At 48.1% G+C, this 22,503-nt stretch overlaps 1 protein-coding gene across 10 annotated transcripts in view; it reads left to right on the top strand.

The window, feature by feature from the left end:
• The first annotated feature begins 5,200 nt into the window (after nt 1–5,200).
• Nucleotides 5,201–22,503, top strand: part of Kidins220 (kinase D interacting substrate 220) — a 72,091-nt gene continuing 54,788 nt past the window's right edge. For 6 of the 10 annotated variants that reach the window (XM_033756171.1, XM_033756169.1, XM_033756167.1 and 3 more), the window contains exons 1-10: nt 5,201–5,344; nt 7,345–7,443; nt 8,319–8,417; nt 11,484–11,582; nt 12,413–12,514; nt 13,814–13,912; nt 15,468–15,665; nt 17,277–17,375; nt 19,220–19,318; nt 21,142–21,240. In XM_033756171.1, the coding sequence (XP_033612062.1) occupies nt 5,237–5,344; nt 7,345–7,443; nt 8,319–8,417; nt 11,484–11,582; nt 12,413–12,514; nt 13,814–13,912; nt 15,468–15,665; nt 17,277–17,375; nt 19,220–19,318; nt 21,142–21,240 (1,101 nt within the window). In that variant the 5' untranslated portion in view covers nt 5,201–5,236. The remainder of the gene's footprint in view (nt 5,345–7,344; nt 7,444–8,318; nt 8,418–11,483; nt 11,583–12,412; nt 12,515–13,813; nt 13,913–15,467; nt 15,666–17,276; nt 17,376–19,219; nt 19,319–21,141; nt 21,241–22,503) is intronic. The other 4 variants (XM_033756172.1, XM_033756170.1, XM_010622671.1 and 1 more) reach the window with 2 other exon arrangements.

The raw sequence follows: 22,503 nt of genomic DNA, 5'->3' as shown, positions 1-22,503 counted from the left end.
GGTCGGGTCGCGCTGTCGAACGAGTAGGCGCTGACAGGGCGCCGGGTAGGTTGGGGGCTCGGCGTCAGTCTTCCCTGCCGTCCGGGCCCCCTGAGGGCGGTGGTCGGGACGAGGACATTGGTGAAGCGGCATTGGCCTTTGCACCCCACCGCCTCGAGAACCCCCTTCCCCTGCGACCCGGGCGAGCCGGGTTTACGTTGCCGGGCGTCCGCGGGTGCGGCGTTGTTGTTTTCTCCCTCGCACTCCATTGCTCCATTGTCCTAGGCGGACTTCTAATTTAACACCTGGCGAAATACCCCAGCAAGCCAGGGACCACTGCGGTCCACCGTTTCTTTGCAGCTAGCAGTGTTGCAATTTTTATTCTCTGAAAAGGTTTTGCCATCTAGAGAGGCTTAAGTCAGTGGAGAGTATTTTATTAAACACGATTGATAGAGTCTTCTCCGCGCCCTAGAGGCGCTTGTTAAAAATGCAGCTTTCTTAGCTGTCGGTTGCTGAATGGTAATTGCTTGGCCTGGGGTGTGGCTCAAGAATCCCCTCTGCCTGATTCTTAGGTTTTCGTTTCTGCCCACATTTTGACTACATGAAGGACCAGAAATCAGCAGTTTTTCTTTAAAGCACCTGTAGGGTTTCTGGTGTGGAGCTAAAGTTAAAAAGAAAAAAAAAAAAAGGCCTTAACAAGGTGCATTCTTTGTTCTCTGGCTTGCTAGTGTGGATCTGATCTTTCCGGATGCTTGTTGACAAGTCAGTTTCTATTGAACGGTGCTTTCTGGGACCAGAGACTGTGCAGTACATGACACGCTTTGCACACCATTCTGAGTCACACCAGCATGAGAATCCTTTTCCACAGTCTTTGTGTGAGCGATTTTCAGATTTGTCTTTTCAAATACTGGGTGGTTTTCCCCAATCCTACTTCTTTGGAGCACTTTGCCTTGTCCTGAGCCCCCACGACCTTATTCATTCAGCTGTGGTGGTGGGGAGTGGTGGGCATGAGCCTCAGAGAAACTTCTGACCCTCCTGCTGTTGCTTCTTTTGGTAATTGAGAGTAGGACCTCCAGTCACATGCACGTGGCATGTAGTCATCTTTGACATGTTCTTTTTTTTCCCCAGTCCCATGATTAAAAAAAATTTTTTTCATCCAGGATTTATTCTGGAGATTTTGGTGGGTCCAAAAGTGCAAATCCTAGGGATTTTGTATTGTTGAAGGTGGCAGTATCTTCCATTTCTACTCTGTTCCTACTGCCGGGCCCCTTTTCTGTGGGCTGCTTGGAGGAATCTATGACCTGTGCCTAGAGTTCTGGTTCTTTGTGTTTTCCCAGTCTGGCTGGTGTACAGTGCAAGGAGATAAGTTTTCTTCGGTCTTGTCTGAGTGTGCCATTCCCCTCTTCCTCCTTTTACTAAAGCTCAGTTTCTCCCCTCATGCGTTGCTGTAGAGGGGCTGAGAAGTTGAGGAGCTGTAGAGGACTAAAAGGGAGGCCAGGACGAGGCAACTGCGTACCCTTGGGCCTCTCGGATCCTGCTACTCGGGAGTGGTCTTCTGGGTCTGGAGCTCGTTCTGCTGACTGCTGCAGAACTAGAACATCTTATACAGGGCTCACAGTGTCTGGTGCAGGCCTTAGCCTCTGTTCTGGCGATCTAGAGAACACAGTGGTTGAGAGTAACGTAGCAGGGCCTTTGTCCTTGGAGAGATTACAGATGAGGTTGCCTTGGCTCTCAGCCTCACCTCTCACTTCTCTCCTGAAGGCCTCCTCACGGCACTCCTGGGATGCAGCTGCTCCATCAGCACTCTGCCCCTGAGCTGGGGCTACCCCTTTGCTTGGCGTGCCCTTGCTCATTTCCCAGCTCGCGTACTTGGCCTGTTCTTGAGGTCTACACAGAAAGGTCCTTCTGTGGCAACCCAGCAGAGAGGTAGCTTCTCTTCAGACCTCATGGCGATTTGGGTTCCTCTGGCACTGCTCTACCTTGAATTAATTGTAGCTCAAGGTTATCACCTTGCTGCATTTGCTTTTTGCATCCTGTGTGGCAAGTTGCTTATGTATGCACACCTATTATGTCATCTGTAAAATGAAAGATAATATTTGCTCTACGGAATTATTTACAACCTCAAGAGCGTAGCTATGAAGCGTCTCTTAAGCTAGAGTACTATGTAAATGCTGCTGTCATGAGAGTCTCTCATCATGTGAACTGACGCTTATGAGGGTGCTGTAGGACTCCCACAGGGTAGCATGCATCTTGCATTTAACATTGCCTTTCTTACCCTTCTCATGGTTTATTCGGGCTCACAGTCTGGTCCATGGTCTGCTTCAGGGTAGAAATATCATGGTGGAAGGGTGTGGAAGACTAACCTCATGGGAGCCAGGAACCAGAGCGAGGAAGAGGCCAGAGAGGGGAGAGCCGGGGACAGGAATATACCCTTGTGGGCTTGCCCCAGTGAGCTGCCTCCTGCAGACGGGCTGAGGTCCCCAGAGCTTGATCTGTCCTCCGGCTTCTGAGCGCACAGTGCCAGGGTGGGGGGGCATTTTTGATGCAGACCATAGCAGTGCCCCAGACATATGCATGCAGCACAGGTGGGGCCTTGCCCCTTGGACTCCTTCCTTCTTGAGAGTCTTTTGGCTCCTCCTCTGTCTCAGGCAGCACATCAGGCATGGGGAGCACGATGGTGGTAGAGCAGCTGGAGGCCCTCACCAGACCTAGGAGGAGATTTTTATTTTAATTTCTTAACTTCTGGGAGACTCATAAGAATAGTACAGTGAACCCTCTTACTCCTTACTCAGATTCACCAACTATAAGATTAAAATTAAGGTTGCAAGGTGGATGTGGTGGTGCACATTTGCAATCCCAGCATTCAGGAGGCTGAGGCAGGAGGATCACCACTACCGAGTGAGACCCCACCTCAAAACACCATAAAATTTAGGTTGCAAACTGCTTATGTCATTGTATTCTGGTTAATGCCGTAATCACTTTTGTTGAGGTACCAAGCCCTCACTTAGGTCCTTAAAATGGAAAGGTGAGTAAGGTGTGACCTCATGCACAAGGGTTTCACAGTAAAGTAATGCTGTGATGCATCATCGTTAGACGGAACTGAAGCCCCGCGTGAAGTGTGGGCGGACCTGGTGTCATGGTGAGTGAGGAGAAGAACAGGGCAGCCTGAGCCCCACCCTGGCACGAGCTTCACAGGCTGTGCTTGGTCCCTCACTAGCGTCCACTGGGCCCTGCGTTGGTTCTGGAGCAGTACGGTGCGGGTGCCTGTGCCTGGGCTGTGTGGGTGCTGAGCAGGGGAGAGAGTGGGGACAGCGAGTGCAGCCTGTGTCACTGGGTGGGGTTGAGGGTTTTGAGCGAGGATGGCTGCTATGGAGTTGGGATGCGAAGTGGTCCTTGGGAGGCTTCTGTGCAGGCAGATGTGACAAGGACAAGTGTAGAAGCCTGCTGGGAAGGGGATAAAATGGGTCCCGAGACAGAACAACAGGTTAGGGAATCTGGTGAAAGGCGAGCTTAGGAGATTCTGGTGTTCTGTCGTGATGGAAGGTACCACAGCTGACGGCGGGTTTCTCAAGCTCCTGTGCTAGGCCCTGTCCTAGGGCTTTTGCATGTAACTATGCAGGTATGTGAGGGTAGGGAAATGCAGGAAGTCAAGTCAGGAGACCCGCTTGAGGTAATGCCAACGCAAGTACGAAGGCTTTTGTCAATCCAGTCTGGTCCCAGGGTGTGGACTCCACCCTGCACAGAGCTCCCCTTACAGAGGCCCTTTCTCTTTTTCTTTTGTGGCACTGGGAATCAAACTCAGGGCCTTCACACTGAGCCACATTTCCAGTCCTTTTCATTTTTTCAGATAGGGTCTCACTAAGTCACAAAGGTACCCGGGCTGGGCTTGAATGCGGGATCTCCCTGCCTCAGCCTCCTGAGTGCTGGGATCATAGGTGTGCACCACCACTCCCGGCTGCACAGTTTTGTTCTTGTGATGAGATATTTTTGTTTTTCCTAATGGAACGATTGTAGACTTGTGTCAGAGCAGAACAACACAAAGGTGTGTAGGGGTGGGGGTCATCATCGGCTCGTTTCAGTCCTGTATCAGGAAGATCTCTGCCAGCAGAGTCCTGTGCCTCCCAATCCTCCCGGGATGTCTGTGTGCGCACTGGACAAATGCAGGGCTCCTTCTGTCGCACGTACTCTCCACCATGGGCTTCACGTGTCGGTGTCGCGTTCCCCTTTCTTCGGTGTGTGGATGCTTGTCTGCACTCACACACGTGACTCGAGTGTCAATCGTTCGGAGACTCTGACTGGACCTGATGGCGCCGCCTTCCAGGGCAGGCTCACAGTTCAGGGAGGCGGGTCTGGCTTCGGGTGTGCAGGAGCTGCTCGCTCTGGACTGCACAGTGGAAATCCTGTGTAGAAGGAGAAGGGAGTAAGGATAAAGCTGTAATTAAAGGGCAGCAGTCACTGCGTCACCCCGGGTGGGGAGCCGTCTGGGCGTGTCGTGGTGGACCGCATTCGTTTTAGCAGTGTTCACATGGGACTCACAGCGGCCCTGCTTTGTCCTGGTTGTGGTCTCAGAGGGGTGCTGTGTGAGGGTACTGCGCTACACACCACGGCCTCACTGTGCATGCCAGGCCGGTGCCTGCTGGTTAGGGCTGCTTCCCTTTCTCTCTCCACCCCTGCTCTGTAGGCCCTGTGCTGGACCTGCACCTGGGAGTGGAGAGCTGGGGAGAAGCCAGGCTCCCCATGTCCTCTTCACAGGGACACCTGCACCACCACTTCGGGGCTTTGGGGCCTGGAGGTGGGGAGAGGGTGGCGCTTGTAGCAGGGTGCAGTGATGGGTGCAGGAATTGAACCTGCGAGGTGAGTTCTGCAGGTGCCACTAGGCTGAAATGTGGACTGTGAGAGGGAGGAGGGGAGTCACGGATGCTTTCCAAGTGCTGGGCCCAGGAGCTGCAGCGTGTCAGACTGGAGACAGCTAGGGGCAGGGGCTCCGCTTCTCACTTGGCGTGGTGTGGAGGAGGTCTGGGGGTGGGCCGAGCTCCTGCTCAGGTTGAGTTGGGTCAAGATGAGTTACGTCTGGGGAAGGACACCTGTCTTGTCAGCATTCCAGCGGCCGTGCATTGGGGCCTGGTTTGCCAGCATTGAAGGTTAGGGGCTAGGAAGGTGCTTAGTAGTAACTTAGCTCTTTTCTAACCACAAACTGTTTTGTTTAATTTGCTTTTAACAGGTATTGACATAAAGATAACTATACCTTTCTGTGAAAATGTCAGTTCTAATATCACAGAGTGTGATAAATTATGTAGAGGAAGAAAACATTCCTGCCCTGAAAGCTCTTCTGGAAAAATGTAAAGATGTTGACGAGAGAAATGAGGTAAGACCGAGTTTCTAAACAGAACTATTTGTGGACTGCCTGGTCCATGCAAGGACCTGCGCTGAGGCGACAGGCCATTGAGGAGAGAGGGGTCTCGGCTCTCGGCCCTTAGAAGATGAACAGGGTGAACTGAGGCTTGTAGTGTACTTTTCGGTCCCCAACGGAATAATCATTCCAGGAAACTAAAATGCTTCATCTAGGCAGGCAGCGGAACCACTGAGCTAAATCCCCAGCCCCTAAAATGCTTCTTAGGGCCTGGAGATTACTGAAGACTCACTCTTCCTATAAATAGATTAGCTAGACAGAATTAAGGCTTTTAAAAAGCTTTTTTCTGAGTCATTTAAAACCAGATCAGAAACCTAAGTATAAGACCTAAAACTCTTTTTTTAAGAGTAGGAAAAATTTATTGAGGGAAAGAAAGCTTCTGTCTAAGAGAGACAGAAGGGGGAAACTTTGCAACTCCTTGAAGAGAGCATAAGGGGAATAATTGATGTCACAGACAAGGCAAAGACTTCCCAAATAGCGCATGAAACAATAGCAAGAAGGAACAGAGGGGCCGAGTGGAACTTGGAGCTCCTCACAGCAGAGGAAGCTGTCCGTGGGAGGGCGGGAGGGTGTGAGGGAAGCCTGGGTTGCTGTTCTGGCAGAGGACACACGTCCAGGGTGTTCAGAGAGCTCTAGCACCTTAACACCAGGAGCAGATGGTGGGCAGACAGACTTAGCAGGGTCTTCTCAAAAGAACTGAAATACTATATTTCCAATATAGTGTATTTCTTGCCAGCAGGCAGATAAGATGGCTGAGTAACGATACTTTGCACATATATGTGCGCCTGTGTGCCCATAGTGTATCTGTGTGTAGAGGGTTGAAATGTTTTTGTGCTCGGGTTGAACTCAGGGCCTCACACATGCTGGCAAGTGTGACCACTCAGCTATGTCTACAGCCCTTTTCATCCATTTATTTTGAGATGGTTTCTCTTAGTTGCTCAGGCTGACCTTGAAATTGTAATCTTCCTACATCAGCCTCCTGATAGCTGGGGGTTATAGGCATGTTTGCTTGCTTGCTTTCTTTTTCGAAGCAGGGTCTTACTACATTGTTCAGGCTGGCCTTGAACTTACTAGGGAGCCTAGGCTGACCTTGAACCCTCAGTGATTCTCTTGTCTCAGCCTCCTAATTGCTGGGATCATAGGCATGCACTGCTATGCCTGTTGTGGTATAAATTTTAACCCTGCTCTGTTTGCTCTCAAACTATAATCTGTTTGTTCCCTCCCACCTTTCTTGGAGTCTTCAGAATGAAATTCACCTAATGTTAATGCCTATGTTTTTTATAATAATGCCTATATTTTTAATGTTTCTTTGTTTAACATATTTTGGTTAGTTAACATCACACCTTCCTATGATCATGCATAGTGAGTGAAGGTTTTTATAGATATTTTCTTAGCATATTGAAAATAACAAAATGTATTATTTTAAAAATACTGTGTTGGGCCTGACATGGTGGTGCATGCCTATAATCCTTGCACTTGGGAAGCTGAGGCAGGAAGATAGCTGTGAGTTTCAGGCTAGCCTGGGCTCCTTAGTGAGATCCTGTCTCAATTCCCCCTCCCCAGATAAGGTGAAATAGGATTCTAGGAATTAGGAAGACTGATGCAGTGCCTGAATGGTAGGTGTTTGTGCAGCCCGGGCCTCTGGGGAGCTGAGATACAGGTGAGCGCGGGCAGCCCCGTTGGTGACAGTGTCTCATCCCGTGCTGGCCTGGAGTCACCGTGAGTAGGGAAGCAAGGGCCTAGTCTGTCTGCACTGTGTTTGTGTCACATTTCTGTAGGCCAGGAGATTTCTAAACAAGTGTGGAAGCTGAGAAGTGCAAGGTGGGGCTGGCGCTGTGTCCCAGCCAGGGAAGGGAAGGGAAGGGAGCCTGGGCGGTGAGGAGAGGTGGGGACCCTGTGTCCTCGAGAGCAGCACTGTGGGGCCCGGCCAGGCTCGAGACTCTTCTGCTCTGCAGTGTGGGCAGACCCCGCTGATGCTTGCGGCCGAGCAGGGGAACCTGGAGATCGTGAAGGAGCTGATTAAGAATGGAGCCAACTGCAACCTGGAAGACTTGGTATGTACCCGCACAGCGGCTGTCTCCATGCTCCTCCTGTGATTTGCTCCTTTGTTCCTGAGGAGAGAGTGACTGGATAAGAAAGCGGACTGCAGGCCCCTCACCTCTGCCTGCCTGTGCTTCCAGTGAAGGCCAGGCGGGTCCCCTCCTCTGGTGCTGGCTGTGCAGGGGGCTGGGGAGTGGGGGAGGGGGTTTAGCTGGGAACCGCCCTGCAGGGCGTTCCAGAGCAGCGTGCTGTAAACAGGAAGTGCGCGTGGGCTCTGGAGGCTGTGGTCCCTTAGGATTGTTGCCCCCGAAGGCTCGGGATCACATTTCTTCTGCTTTTCTGTTTTCTTGGACTACCTTTGAGGGCTGCGCAGCTACTTTTTTTTTAATTGGATAATCATTTGAATTAAATTGCTAAAATAGGATTCTTGTATCCTTTATTTGAAGTATGTAGGAAGGGCCGGGGATTTAGCTCAGTGGTGCCACCGCCTGCCTCACAAGCATAAAGTCCCAAGTTTGATCCCTGGTACCAAAAAATAAAAACTTTAAAATTAAAAAAAAAAAAAAGTGAAGGAGTCTAGTTCTTTTTCACCTAATATCTAAACTCACCATGTGGAGCCCCTGGTTCTAGCTTTTACTTGAGTGTATAGTCCAGGTCGCCAGCTGGGCCAAGCCAAGAGGTGTGGGTGGTCCTGTCTCCCCGAAGGCAGCAGCCGTGAGCTATGAGACACCACAGGTAGCAGAGTGTTTTTGAGCGCCCAGGGTCGTGTCAGTGGGTCAGACTGTGTCAGTTCACTGTGATCATTCGGTGTGTACCCTCACATACATTTTCCCTGCTTTGGAATGTGACTTTTGGTTTAAAACCCACCATCTCTGCATCTGTGTTCCAGGATAACTGGACGGCGCTCATCTCTGCCTCGAAAGAAGGGCACTTGCACGTCGTGGAAGAGCTGCTCAGATGTGGGGTAGACTTGGAGCACCGGGATATGGTGTGTGCATGCCCCCAACCCTAACAGGAACGCCGTGAAGTCTTACTTCCATGTCTGAGACGATGTTACTGTTTTTAGGTTTGAGGTTGAATGTTAAAATGATCCTCAAGAATGTCTTAAACCCAGGCCTTACAATGTCCGTGTCTTTTTCTCTCTGTTTCTCTTTGTTTTTTTGAGACAGGGTCTCACTATGTAGTTGAGTCTGACCTAGAACTCACTATGTAGCCCAGGCTGGTCTTGAACTCACAGCGATCCTCCTGCCTCAGCCTCCTGAGTGCTGGGATTACAGGTGTGCACCACCACACCTGGCTCTCTGGCTCTTTTGTTGTTGTTGTTGTTTTTCTTTTGGTTCAGTGTCCTTTTAAAATGTTCCTAGTGATCATTTTCAGTTTAAAATTCTGAAATATTGTTAAAAACAACTCACTATTTTGTAATATTTAAGTATTTTAGAACTGAAAATCGTGACCTTTAGATATGACTTTTAAGGACATGGTACGGTTTTAAAAATATATTTGTAAGTTGTTGTAATTTTCAGAATAACATTTCTAGACCCCATTATAAAATGTAATTCTCCCAATGGGGGGTCGATCAGGGCACTGCCATTAGGTGTCATTGTTCCCTGTCAATGGAATAAATTTATTTTACTTCAAAAAAAAAGTAATTCTGAGGACCAGGGATATAGCTCAGCAGCACAGTGCCTACCTGGAAAGTGCAAGGCCCTGAGTTTGATTCCCAGTACTGGAAAAAAAGGAAAAAACTAATCCCACTCCGACCTGCTATCTGTATGCATGACAAGTTGAATAAGACGTGATCCTTAATTATCACTTCACACTTACTTGATTTTGGCGTTTGGTTAAAGCGTGAAGGGAAGAAGAAGGACCATTTTTGGCTCATTGTCGCAGCGTCTCACTTTGTCAGAGTGACCTCTAACAGTAGGAGAAAGGAAGGAGATGGCCTGCCTTGATACATAAGATGGTGTCACTGAGATCTGAGTTCTGGAGAAGTCCTGCCATTTCCCTGTCAGGACTCTCCACACTGATTTCCACAGTGGTGGCACCAGTTACCAAGAGTGAAAAAGGTTCCTTTTCCCCCCACATCCCATCCAGCATTTGTTATTGGTTGATTTCTTTCTTTTTTTCTTTTTTGGAACTGGAGATTTAACCTCAGACCTCGCACTTGCCAGGCAGGTGCTGTGCCGCCTAGCTAAATCCCCAGCCCTTATTGGTTGATTTCTTTTTTCTTTTTGATACTGGAGATCAAACTTGGGACCTTGCACTTGCAAGACAGGCAGCGAAACCACTGAGCTAAATCCTTGGCCCTGGTTGATTTTTTGATAGCAGCCCTTCCTTCTTGAGTGAGATAAAATCCCAGTGTTGTTTTAATTCTCATTTCACAAATGACCAGTGATGTTGAACATTTCTTCATATATTTATTGTCTGTTTCTAATTCTTCATCTGATAAGTGTCTTTTTATTTCAAATGTCAATTTTTGGATGGGATCTTTAAATTTGGGGAGGGTCTGATTTTTTTGAGTTCTTTACATAGTCTTAGATATTAGTCCTTTATCTGAATAGCTGGTTCCCACTCTGGTTGTCTTTTCACTGTGTTGTTAATTTTTCTTGCTGTACAGAAGCTTTTTAATAAGATGAGATCTCAGTTGTTGATCATTCTGTCTTCTTATGTTAATATATTTAGGTGTTGTTTTCTTGAGATTAAAAATTTATCTCATAGATAATTTGCTTGGGGTACATTATTCAAATTAAAGTGAGGGCGTGGTCTTTGAGAAGTTCTGGGCACACATTTTACAGGTTAAAATACTAGTGTAAGCCTTGGCTTGATTAGGTGTCTAGCTCTGTAACTGACCTAGCTAAATCTTTTCATGACTTTGAAGAGCCCTCCTCTGTACCCTTAGAATGTACCTCTGTTTGGACTTGTCTGATGTTTCCCATGATGGGGCTGAGGTTGTGCTTTGCTCCTGAGAGCACTGCACAAGGCTGTGCCCTCTGCACTGCCCCAGCACGTGTACTGGGTGATGTTAACTTCGATCTCTTCGTCTATGTGACCATCACTCATGTACCCATCAGCCATCTGTCCATCCCCCGTCCCATTCATCAGCCATCTGTCTGTCCACCCATCATCTGTCTGTCATCCTTCTGTCCATCCAGCGACCCATCCACCCGTCCACATTCTGCTTGACTCTGAGAAGTGCTCTCCTGCAGTGCAGCTCCCTGAGGTACAAACCCCTGATGTGCCCGCCGTGGCTCCACCGTTTCAGAGTTCCCTCATCACGTCCTTTATGATCCACTCCTCAGCTCTCTGCCCAACCCCTGGCTGCCACTGATCTGTTTTCTTTCTCAGTAGTTTTGACTTTTCCAAATTAGGATAAGCACTTTTTATACTTTTCTAATGATGTTGAAACAGGATTAGAAGGATTGAGTGATTATAGTCTCAGAACCAAATATGGGTTAGTCCAAACGCTAATTTTAAAAAGCAAAGAGAACTTTTCAGTCCTCAGTAAGATTTGGTTACACTGTCCTGTTTTACTGGACTGTGTTATAGCTCAAGAGACCTGTGCTCCTGAATGTTGTCCAGCAGTGAGTTTGTACTTGTTGGCCTTGCCCACCCCTTCCTGAGCATAGATCTCCAGGATTTGAAAGATCTATTTAAATACAGGAAATACTTAAATATTTCAGTTCAGGAGTTGACTGTGTTTGTTGCAGTGCCTGTGTGGGTAAAGGCCAGACCATACAAGGAAGAGGAGAGCTAGGGACCTGGAAAGTTTTCTGGAAGCAAGATTTTAAACAGCCAGGAGTCTTAGAAATTTGAAGAGTCCAACGTGAACATTTTATTTCAGCTTTTGTAATGCAGTACAAAGTGTAATCATTTGTGGATATGAGATTTGATTGGTTTTATGTTCTATTGTATATTTCCCTGGAGATTTGGGGAATTTAAAACTCGGTAGTACCATCTCCAGGAAGCAATGGTTTTATAAAGATGTATGAAGAAGGAACTTGACTTGTGGCATTTTTGTGCTTGGCAATGGTCTACTTTGCCCTTTTTCTTCTAGGGCGGGTGGACCGCGCTCATGTGGGCCTGCTACAAGGGCCGCACCGACGTGGTAGAGCTGCTTCTGTGTCACGGGGCCAACCCAAGTGTCACTGGTCTGGTAAGCATTAAGGGACACGTCCTTGCTGGTTTCCTAGGGAATGCTTTGGGCAGGGGTGGCAAACCTTTCAGAGACAGCGCCCAAACTGCAACCGAGCCCACTTACTGATCTCAGAGTGCCAACACTGCAATTAAACCAGAATACTGAGGTTTTTGTTAAAAAAACAACTCATACCTTAATGTCTTTTGTCTTAAAAACACAATAACACACGTGCTGTAGTTCACCACCTCTGTTTTCGCTGCTCATACTTCACAGTAGGTAGGATAGGCCTTTTTTAGAGCACACTAGATACAAGGTAGACTGATTTCGGAACACAATGAGAATTTTGTAAGTTGTCTTTATTCCTTAATTTTTGTCAACAAAAAAGCAATTCTTAGTGCTCATGTTCATTAAAATTGTTTATTTCCAAAGGCGATTTTGAAATCCTAAGCATTCTTGCCATCTTTCTGTGAGTGTGCATCTGGGAAAGACATTTACCAAGTCACCATGCCTTCTGTCTGTTGGTGTATCCGTACTCCTTTTGTTTTGTGTTCCTCTCAGTAGCCCTGCCTTTGGCTAGATAATTACCCTGGCTGTGTTAACGCCATGAAAATGTATTTACGGCATATGCTTATCTAAGGTTGAGTGTATCTTAGTTGTCAGTTGTTTTTAAATTGGAGAAAGGGCGGTAACTTAAAAAAATACTGTTTTTCTTATACCCATCGATACTTGATTCTTATCGATAGGTATTTGCAGATAGGTGTTGCAAAGGTCCACCTCAAAAGTGTTCTTCCTCACTGCGTCTCCTCCGTCCCTCCCTGCCCGCTCCCTCCCTCCCCTCTCCATCCCAGCAGTACAGCGTTTACCCGATCATCTGGGCGGCCGGGAGAGGCCATGCAGATATTGTGCATCTCCTGCTGCAAAACGGTGCCAAGGTCAACTGCTCGGATAAGGTAGGTCAGCAGAGGCTGCCCGCAGTGTGCCGGGGGTGCTCGGGAGCTGCTCTAATGTGACAAGTTTTTTTTTTTTGGTACCCCGGATTGAACTCAGGACCTTTCACTGTCAAGGCAGGCGGCGGAACCACTGAGCTAAATCCCTGGTCCTTTTTGATGTAGTTTGAGACAGGGTCCCTGTGTCATTTAGGGTGGCCTTGACTTGGGGCGGTCCTCCTGCCTCAGCCTCCTGAGTGCTGGGATCATATTATGGCACTGTTTGCATATTGCGGCAGTGTGTATAGAGACTTGTGTCATAGATGGAGCCCTGCATGGCCCTGGGGTGTTCATCATGTCACAGTCATGGTTCCTGAGAGGACAGTCTGGGGCCAAGGGCTTTCTGGCTTCATCCGGTCCTGTCATAGCTCTCCTTCCTGCCGTTCATCCTTTTTGCTTCCTCTGCATTGCTGTGGGAAGGACCTTCTGAAAGTACAGCTCTGGCTATCTCTCCCTTTTGAGTTTAGGACCCCAGAGACTGTCCCAGGCTGCTGTGAGGCTTCCTGCAGCCATTGGCAATCAGGCACGAGGTGCTGTGGACCCTGCAGGGCTCCAACACACCTTGTGTTGCTCTGTCCCTGCCTGATGAGCTCCTGTTTATCTTCAGACTTACCTGAGTGTTGCCTGGAGAGGTGGGCATTCAGGGCCATCTTCTCTTGGAACAGAGAGCTCAGGACCCAGTCCTCATAGCCTGGCTCACTGTGCAGTATCTGTTGCCTGAAGAGAGTGACATCTTTTTGTTCTTCCAATCAAATTCATATTATTCCATTAGCCATTTTAGGTTAATAACTATGTAGCAAAACAGGCACACACGCCTGTAATCCCAGCACGCAGGGAGGCTGAGGCAGGAGGATTGCAAGTTTCAGCACAGCTTGGGCATTTTAGCAATTAAGTGAGACCCTGTCTTACAATAAACTTTACAAACGGGCAAAGGATGTAGATCAGTGCAAAGGCCCAGGGTTTAATCCCTAGAACTGCAAAAACAGACACAAAGTATGGGAAGCAGTGGGTGGAAGCTTGTTGAAAATGTGAGGCTGTGTGACTATGATGCAAATGGCCGCTGATTCCAGCAGTGTACTAGAGTGTACAAGTCCTTAACCGTCTGTCCAGCGGGAAAATAAGGGAATAGGGTTAGCTAGCGTGAAGACTGTAATTGATGCCAACATTACCTAAAAATACTCAAAGTATGAATTTATCAGAGTTGATGTGAGCTAGTTTCTTATGCCTCTGATGGTAATTTGAGATGCATTTTTGCCTGGCTAGTATGGAACCACCCCCTTGGTTTGGGCTGCGCGGAAGGGCCATTTAGAGTGTGTGAAGCATCTGCTGGCCATGGGAGCCGATGTGGACCAAGAAGGAGCTGTAAGTACCTGTGGTTTCCACAGCTGGGGGTGTTGAACCTGTGGCACATGCCTTAGCGTGCCCTTGTCACTAAACGTTCTAGAAGGTTCGCCATCACTGCCCTGAGCCTTGGTGGTAGAGGATGTCTTTGGTTTTAAGAGACAATATTTTAAGTATTGGAACATGCCTAGGAAAATTTCTGTCCAGTTTTTATATGATATCAAGTTAGAAAAACAATTACTTTCTCTTACTCGTAGGGTGTCATATTGTGAAAAACAATAAATGTGTACTTTGAAAGATCTAGTACTAATAAAGCTAAATTTTAGGAGGCTAAAAATATAGACTGTTTTAATTAACCCTGATATAAGTTATTTGGAAAGCTTTTCATGTCAAATAGTTTTAAATCTCAATTGTGGAGAAAAATTTTCTTTCTTGGTACGGGGAATTGAGCTCAGGACTTTCTGCTTATGAGGCAGGTGGCGGCACCACTGAGCCACATTCTGGCCCTGGAAAAAAGTTGTTATACTCTATTAAAATACTTCTCTTTTTAAACAGTTAATGTTGTGGGCTGGGGATTTAGCTCATTGGTTCTGCTGTCTGCCTCACAAGCAGAAGGACCTGAGTTTGATCCCCAGTAAAAAACAAAACAAGTTAATGTAATTTTTAAATGTTTTTGTATCACATTTTATGTCTCATTTTCCCTCTTTAACAAACAGATTTTAAAATATCAGAAATTGTTAAAACAGAGAAATCTTAAAAATTGGCTGAATACGTCTTGCTGACTAGCAGTTCCCTGGTTCCATCCTGAGTGCCAGTAGTGTGCCCAGCCTGCCCAAGACAGCTGGGGACATAGGCCTGGCAGGGCAGGTTGTTTTTGAGTGCATATGAATACTCAGGAACTGCTGGGCACCGTGGTATCTGCCTCTAACAGAGGGACTTGGGAGGCTGAGGCAGGAGGATAGTAAGTTCAAAGCCAACCTGGGCACCTTAAGGAGATGCTGCCTTAAAATGACAATGGTAGGGGGTGTAGCTCAGTGCAAAGGACCTACATTCAATCCCTAGTACCACCAAAAATTTTAAAAATACAGGATCTGCCAGTCAGGGTGGCAATATATTATCATTTTGGTTTTTGAAGGCCTGGTCTCACTGTATTAGCTCACCCTGGCCTTGAACTCATTGTGTAGCCCAGGTTGGCCTCAAACTCAAGGCAGTCCTCCTGCCTCAGCCTCCCAAGGCTAGGTTTTCAGGTTTGAACCAGCAAGTCTGGCTGGATTGTTTAATTTAGGGTGTGTTTAATTCTGAGTCTTTGTGAGATCTGTTCACTTAGCAAGTCCAGCTTCAGACTGCCATTTAAAGACCTAAAGTTTCTAATAATCCTGATGATTCAAGAGAATCAGTGTGTCTTCAAAAATTGCAAATAACACCTCCTGGCCATGTCTGGTACGTGTCTGACTGTCATTCTACTGTCAGAAGTAACTTAAATACAAACCTCCTATTGGAAAGCATCCATTTTCTGCCTGTGGCATAAGTTGTGTTTTCTAGACTACTGATTTCTTGGGCTTTATTTTCCTTTCAGAATTCAATGACTGCACTCATCGTGGCAGTGAAGGGAGGCTACACACAGTCAGTCAAGGAGATTCTCAAGAGGAATCCAAACGTGAACTTAACTGACAAGGATGGAAACACGGCCCTGATGATCGCCTCGAAGGAGGGCCACACAGAGATTGTACAGGACCTGCTGGACGCGGGGACGTACGTGAACATCCCCGACCGGGTAGGTGGCTGGCGTCAAGTGCGGCTTCATAGGGGCGTTGCTGCCTCTGGAACTGCTTGCTTGGGCCGCGCAGTCTTTGGCAGAGCGACCTCCTGTGTTTTGCTGTGCCTTTGTCGTCACTGTGCCATGAGTCTGCCTGTCTGCGGTGTGACTCCTGCCCACGTTGCTCATGGTTTGGATCCTTGAGACGTTTAGGGCCCTGTGTCTTGCCCAGCATTCTCTCTGAGCTCTCGCTTAGGTGTTCTCCTCTGCCTGTGGTCCCCACCCAAAGGCCTGTGTGTCGGCAAAGCAAGACTGATGTCCTCCTGCTTCCGCGTGGACTGGGGAGCACCAAGCCCCGTCTGCAGCCCTTGCACCAGGCTGTATTTTGAGGCAGCACTCACTGTTTTGCTCTCTGCTCTGTGTTCTGCTCTGTGCTCCAGTCTCTCCCCGCACTGTACCACACCGCACCACACCACAGGCGCACCTTCGCCCCCTTTGCCTTCCCAGAGCGCTGATCTTGCCTACAGGGCCCTCAGTGCTCTGCCTTGGCAGTGGCTCCTCACTGTCACTGCTCCTCAGCTCCTGTTGGCCTTTTCCCAGTGGCCTTCAGTGGCTGGTCGCTTTCTGTCACGTCATCCTGTTCTTTAAGCACAGCATTTGTTTGATTTGAGTTTATTGTATGTTGTTCTCTGTCACACTGTACCCAGAGCGAGGACCCCACCTGTTTCATTTCCCAGTGCCTGGACATTGTGTGTGGTGAAAACTCTGTACCTACCCACTCTTGCCCGTGCTGACACTCTCGGCTGTAGTTGCTCTGCCTGCTTTGTTTCTGCTGTGAGTGTGCCAGTCAGGTGCTGAGCTCCATAACCCCTGGGGACTGGCATCCTGGCCCTCGGTGGAGTGGGGCCCATGCAGAACTGAACTGCACCATGGCTGTGGGCTCACGTGTGACTTGGCAGCGAATTACAGGATATCTGTGCCCACTGGCAGGTAACACGTGAGGTAACAGAAGAGGGTGAGGAGTGAGCGCTGCTGGGTGATCACCCAGGGCAGGGAGCCATCTGTGTTTCGGGGAGCATCATGGGGCTTTGCCAGCTGGAGCCATGGTCTGCACTGGGGGCCGTGCCACCCGGGCTGGATGCCTGAGAATGCTGGCCTGGACCAGGCTTCTGAGTTACAGCCCGAGAGCCACGGTGTGGATGAAACTTGGCTGCTATAGCCTGGGGCCTTCGTCCTTGTCCATGTGGCTCTGTGTCATCTCCTGGGGCTCACTGGTTGGGTTGACAGCCACAGTCACTGGTTTAATTCACATTTGAACAGGGGATTGCCTTAGGAGCTGGTGGGTTCTTGGTCCTGGGCACTTCCTCTTTCTGAATTTTCTCTTAGAACTTTTCAGGACTCCTCATTTTGAGGCATTATGTCCTCGTCCCTTACTCTGAGGACTGTTAATGTCTTAAAAATAATAATCTATTATTACTAGTTAATTTAAACATTTCTCTTATTTGGAGACAGAGACCATTTTTCCGAAATAGTCAGAATGCATCTGCTATGAATACACAAGTAGCCTGACCTGGGAAACAGTGCTCGCCTGCTCTCAGCACCACCTGACCTTGGCTTTTGTCTTTACAGAGTGGCGACACTGTGTTGATTGGCGCCGTCAGAGGTGGTCACGTTGAAATTGTGCGTGCACTTCTCCAGAAGTACGCCGATATCGACATCAGAGGCCAGGTATGAGGGCGTGGTGTGTGCTGATAGTCCCCAGCTTCCCTGTGGGCAGGAGTCCGGACCCTACAGTGCGAATGGATACAGTAACATGGTTACTACTTTTCACTGCGCCCTCGTATGAAGTCCCTGTCGAATTCAATTCGAACGAAAGTAAACCAAGCAGTGGGTGCTTTTATTAGAATATTCTTCCTTGGCTAGCGCATTCTGTCTTGTGCTGAGTGGTCATGCTGCTGAGACTGGGTGGCATTTGAAGATACGGAGTGTTTTTCCTGTTGGTATTCTTCCTCCACATGTGGTTCTTTTATTCCTGTTTGCTCTCCTCTCCTCTCCTCATCCTGCCATCCTCTCCTGGAGCTGCTTGGGTAGTACCTGTGGGCCTTGCTTCAGGCAGCTCACACAGCTGCAAGGGTTTAACCGCAGCTGGGGTTGAGGCATATGCACTTCAGTCCGAGGCAGGTAGAAAGTCTGGACAAGATAAAAGCAAATGTTGTGAATTTATTTAATACTTAAAGAGGTTTAGATTAAAAAATTTGTTCTTGGAAGTTCATTTTGGTCAGTCTACCTTATGCTTTTTTTTCCCCTTATAGTTACAAACCTGTTGTATTGAAGGTCATTTTTTAATCAAATTAATAAAAGTTATGCCTAATGCTATGGGAGAATTAACATGGGACCCTTCTCTTTAAGAAACATGTATTTTATTTTATTTTATCATTTTTTGGTACCAGGGATCAAACTCAGGTACTTGCTCTTGCGAGGCAGGCAGTGGCACCATTAAGCCAAATCCCCGGACCTAGAAAACATGTATATTAATTTGGGTGGTTTTAGTTATATTTATTTTTATGCTTTTATGTAGACATAAAAAGCGAAGCCACAGAATGATACACATTTGGTGAGTGGCCTGCTGAAAGGTTTCCCTGTGTTAGTCTGGAGGTGGGAAACAGCATTAAAGAGGAGGCCTTCCAAAGAAGGGAGAGTCAGAGCCCAGTGTGAAGACAGGTGGAGGGACGGGAGGCCGGGCATTTCTGGTGTGGCATTGTAACAGTAGGGGAGTGTGGGAGCAGAGGGAGGAGGAGGACAGAGGGAAGTGGAGTCCACGCCAGAGAGCCGGGTGGTGTCCACCCTCAGAGTGGGAACCCACTCAGGGTAGTTGTGGTCCAAGAAATGCAATGTGGCTGCAGCAGGAAGTCATTACCTTTTGGGCTAAAGCCATAGTTTGGCTAAAGATGGCTTCTAGATCACCTGCTGTAGACTTTCATCTAGCTACTTTGTGTGTGTGTCACTCCTCTTTTCCTACTTCCGTTGGTTTTGCTTTGCTGTGCTCTAGCTCTGCTTCCCAGGTCTGTGTGGTCGACGTGGTTTTACAAAGAGATAGTAAATTGTGGGATCTGTCTGCCTTGGCCAGTGTGGGCATGGGTAATAGAGTAAGAAAGCTGAAAACAATGATGCCCAACCTCGTGTCTTGATGCGTCTCTCACGCATCATCTGTAGATGCAGCTGGGCAGGTGCCTTTTTCCACATTGCAGAGAGAATTGCACAGGACCAAGGCCCAGAGCTTGTTCCTGAAATCCGACTCCTTACAGAATTGTGGTTTACTTTGCTGCCCCTGTGGGCTTGCACCTTGAAGTCAAGTTACGTTAAGTCTTCCTTGGCTTCTTTCAAAAGAAATTTCTCAAAAATAAGTTCCAAGTAGCATAAAGATTCACATTATTTCCCACTGTGCTGCCTGTAGGAATGGTTTTGGGCAGAAATATTAATGATGTCTTACGTTGACAACAACAGTTTTTGACCTTGTGTCCTACATGAAACCATGGCAGATTGTTTCTTTTTTTCTTTTTTTCAACATACAGGACAATAAAACTGCTTTGTATTGGGCTGTGGAAAAGGGAAATGCGACCATGGTGAGAGACATCTTACAGTGCAACCCCGACACCGAGATCTGCACCAAGGTATGAGTGACACTTCTGTGCCTTCGCAGTCAGGGCCCAGGCTGAGCAGTTGCACTGCTTGCTGCCATTCGTCCCCTGTTGGGTTCTAGAGTCCTGAATTTACTGTAATGCTCTCTATTAGATTGAGGAATGACTTTTTGTCCTTTCAGGGGCTGCATATTTGTAGCAAAAGACAGAGTAAAATTTGTTAAGTACTTTTCAGAAGGCACACTATCAGCTATTCATACATTGTGGAAATGTTGTGGAAGGAATCGGTAAGTGACGCACACAGAGATGCAGAAGGGCAGTGAAATTATAAAGGTTTATTTTACCAGCAAAAGGCTGATTGTACTTAGAGCAATGACAGACCCCGTACTGGGTTACAGCTTCTTCTCTTACAGGGTTTTACAGCCATGATTTCATTCAGGTGGTTACATTTCATCTCCTCGGTGGACATTACCAATGTGTAAATCACGGTCACAAGACAGTTAACTTTTAACCCTGACGTAGCAATTCTTTATAGTCAGGGAGTTTACCCTTAGGATTCATCTAGCTTCCCACAGGAAGGGGGCTATTGAGGATCAGGAAAGCAAAGTTAGCGATTGTTTTTCCATCTTGACACTTTTACAATCATGTAGGTTACAAAACCTCAGAGCTCGGGGTCTTGATGTGTCCTGTTATCTCAGGGTGAGGACTAATGTCCCATTCTATGGTTAATGCCTCTGGTGTCTGTCAGTTTTGAACTACACAAACCAGAATGCTGTTAGAGACAGCAGAAGTCATTCTACATTTCCCTAACATTTTGTAGGTTTTTAAATTATTTACAACAGTTCTATCAGAAAGGCTGGGTGTGGGTTCACACCTGTAACCGTACCAGCTTCAGAGGCTAGAGCAGGGGCATTGCAAGTTCGAAGCCAGCCTAGGCAGTTTAGAGAGACCCTGCCTCAAAATTTAAAAAGACACAAATACCTTTTCTTTAAAAAAAGGGGGGGGGAGCTGGGGAGGGAGCTCAGCACTCCCTGGGTTCAACCCTTAGTATTTAAAATAAAATCATGGGCAGTCCTTTCCCCCAGATTCTTCTGTGCTCCCGTTTGGTGTGCAGAGTGTGTTTTCTTTTAAAAAGACCTTTGCAAATGGCTGTTGGTTCCACATACTGGCCAGTGTAGCCTGTTCTCAAATCACGTTAGGCATACAGAACCATGGAAGACCTGGGGGATTGTATTTGAGCCTTATATGTAGCACTTTCCCTTGGAAATGTATTTGGACTGAAATGGCAGGAATTCTTAAAGCAAAGTATGGAGTCATCCCTGAGATCATCCTGCTTCCCTTTTTGTTTTTTTCATTTTGTATTAGTATGTCTTTGCACCACATAATGATTGAATTCCTGGCGGGGGATTGGTGCACATACCTGATACAGTCAATCTTGTGTCCCCCACCCCCAAAGGTTGTCGCCCCAGTACCCCAGGGCAGAAGACTCCTGGGATACCTGATGATTTCCAGGTGGCTCCTTGACCCTCTTGTTTTTCTTTTGGACCCACATAGCGTCTGACCAGGTTTTTGTCCTCCCTGACTCATGAATGTCGGACTGTGGCCTCTTGTTTCACCTCCCTGATTTGAAGGCAGCCATGTATAGAGCGGCTCCTGTGCTGCTCATAGGTGTCCCTGAAGGACACGGGCGCCGGCTGGGCTCTGTGTGGGGCAGGGGGTGTGGGGGGATCCTGTGCCCCACTGGGACCAGCGTCACCCCAGGCAGTCAGGTCTCTCAACTCTCTCCTTGAGAACATTTTCAATAGAGATGGTTCCCAGACTGGGGTATTTATCATGCCTTCTTTTGTGTGGTGCAGGATGGTGAAACCCCACTGATAAAGGCCACCAAGATGAGGAATATCGAAGTCGTTGAGCTGCTGCTGGATAAAGGGGCCAAGGTGTCTGCCGTGGATAAGGTAACAAGGCTGCTGCTGGCCAGCCCAAGCCATGGTTCTGGGCTCTGAGCTGGTCATGTGCAAGAAGCAATCCCTGCTGGGTGCGCGGGGGCAAAGCTGGCCCTGCAGTGTGTCACGGAGGGGTGGCTCCACTGCTTTGAGTCCCTGTGGGGCTCCCATGAGGAGCACCCCTCAGGTGCTGCCGATGCCCAGGAGCTAATTCAGAGGGGCCGGGCGGCTGCCCTCAGAGTGGACTGGCAGTAACACTCATGGTCAGGGCCTTGCCGAGACTGGTGAGAGAGCTTTCTCACTTTCCTGATACAACTGGCCTCAGGTCGCCTGCTGCTGGTACAGACTCGATTCCTGGTTTTAGTTTGTTCTCATTCTAAAAGAATTTAGATCTCGCTCTGCTTCAAATTCATTATGGCCCAGCAAAGACTGGTGTAGGGGGTAAGAAATACCTTTAAGTTTCCCCAAGCATGTCTGACCTGAGCTTTCCTGGTTTATAAAGATTAGTATCTGTCCTTTGTTCTTCATGGGGCTACAAAACCAAGATTACAGGATCAGTGTGTTAGCTTTTTGTCTTACCAAGTAATGCCATTTTAAGAAAGAAACAGCAAAACAAAGAAACAAGCAAACCCAGTAATTTTATTTCTGATATTTTCGTGTGAAAGAAAGGAAATTTTTAGTGTTAAAAATTAGGAAGTCAGAGAACTTTGTAAGAATAAATTTATTAGTGAAGGCGGTGGTTTCTCCTGGCCGGGCACTGCTTCCCTGCAGCGCTCGGTTGGTGTCCTCAGGTCCTTTTGGAGATTCTGCATCTGGCAAAAGTGCCGCCACTGCCATTTTCACTCTTGCATGTTTGGGGTGAGAAGGGTGTGGAGTGGGAAATAGAGACATTGAACTCCAAAATCCAGTGTGGTGGTTTAGTTGGGCGGGCACTGATGTCCAGGAGGCTGTGACCCGGCACTGGAGGTGTGGGACAAGCGTGGGCAGGGAGTCCCGGCTGGGGGCGGGGCGGAGGCCATCAGCGGGAGGCCAGTTGGAAGCTGAGGCTGGTGTCTGCTCTCTGCAGTTTGCGGCACTGTGCTTGCTGTCAGGTGTCCCTCCTACCCTGTCAGCTGTTACGGGCAGGACTTCATCTTCCAGCTTTGTGTCCCCACAGTTCTCGGCACAGAGTGCCTCCCATAGTGAGCGGAACACAGGACTGGGGAGGGGTCTCGAGAGGACAGGAGCCTGGGAGTGCGGAGCCCCACAGGTCATTTTCGGGTGCGTCTAGGGTGG

Source organism: Fukomys damarensis, unplaced genomic scaffold, assembly GCF_012274545.1.
Source record: "Fukomys damarensis isolate Sample0158 unplaced genomic scaffold, DMR_v1.0_HiC HiC_scaffold_25, whole genome shotgun sequence".
Taxonomy (NCBI): domain Eukaryota; kingdom Metazoa; phylum Chordata; class Mammalia; order Rodentia; family Bathyergidae; genus Fukomys; species Fukomys damarensis.
This window is presented reverse-complemented; position numbering and strand designations above follow the sequence as displayed.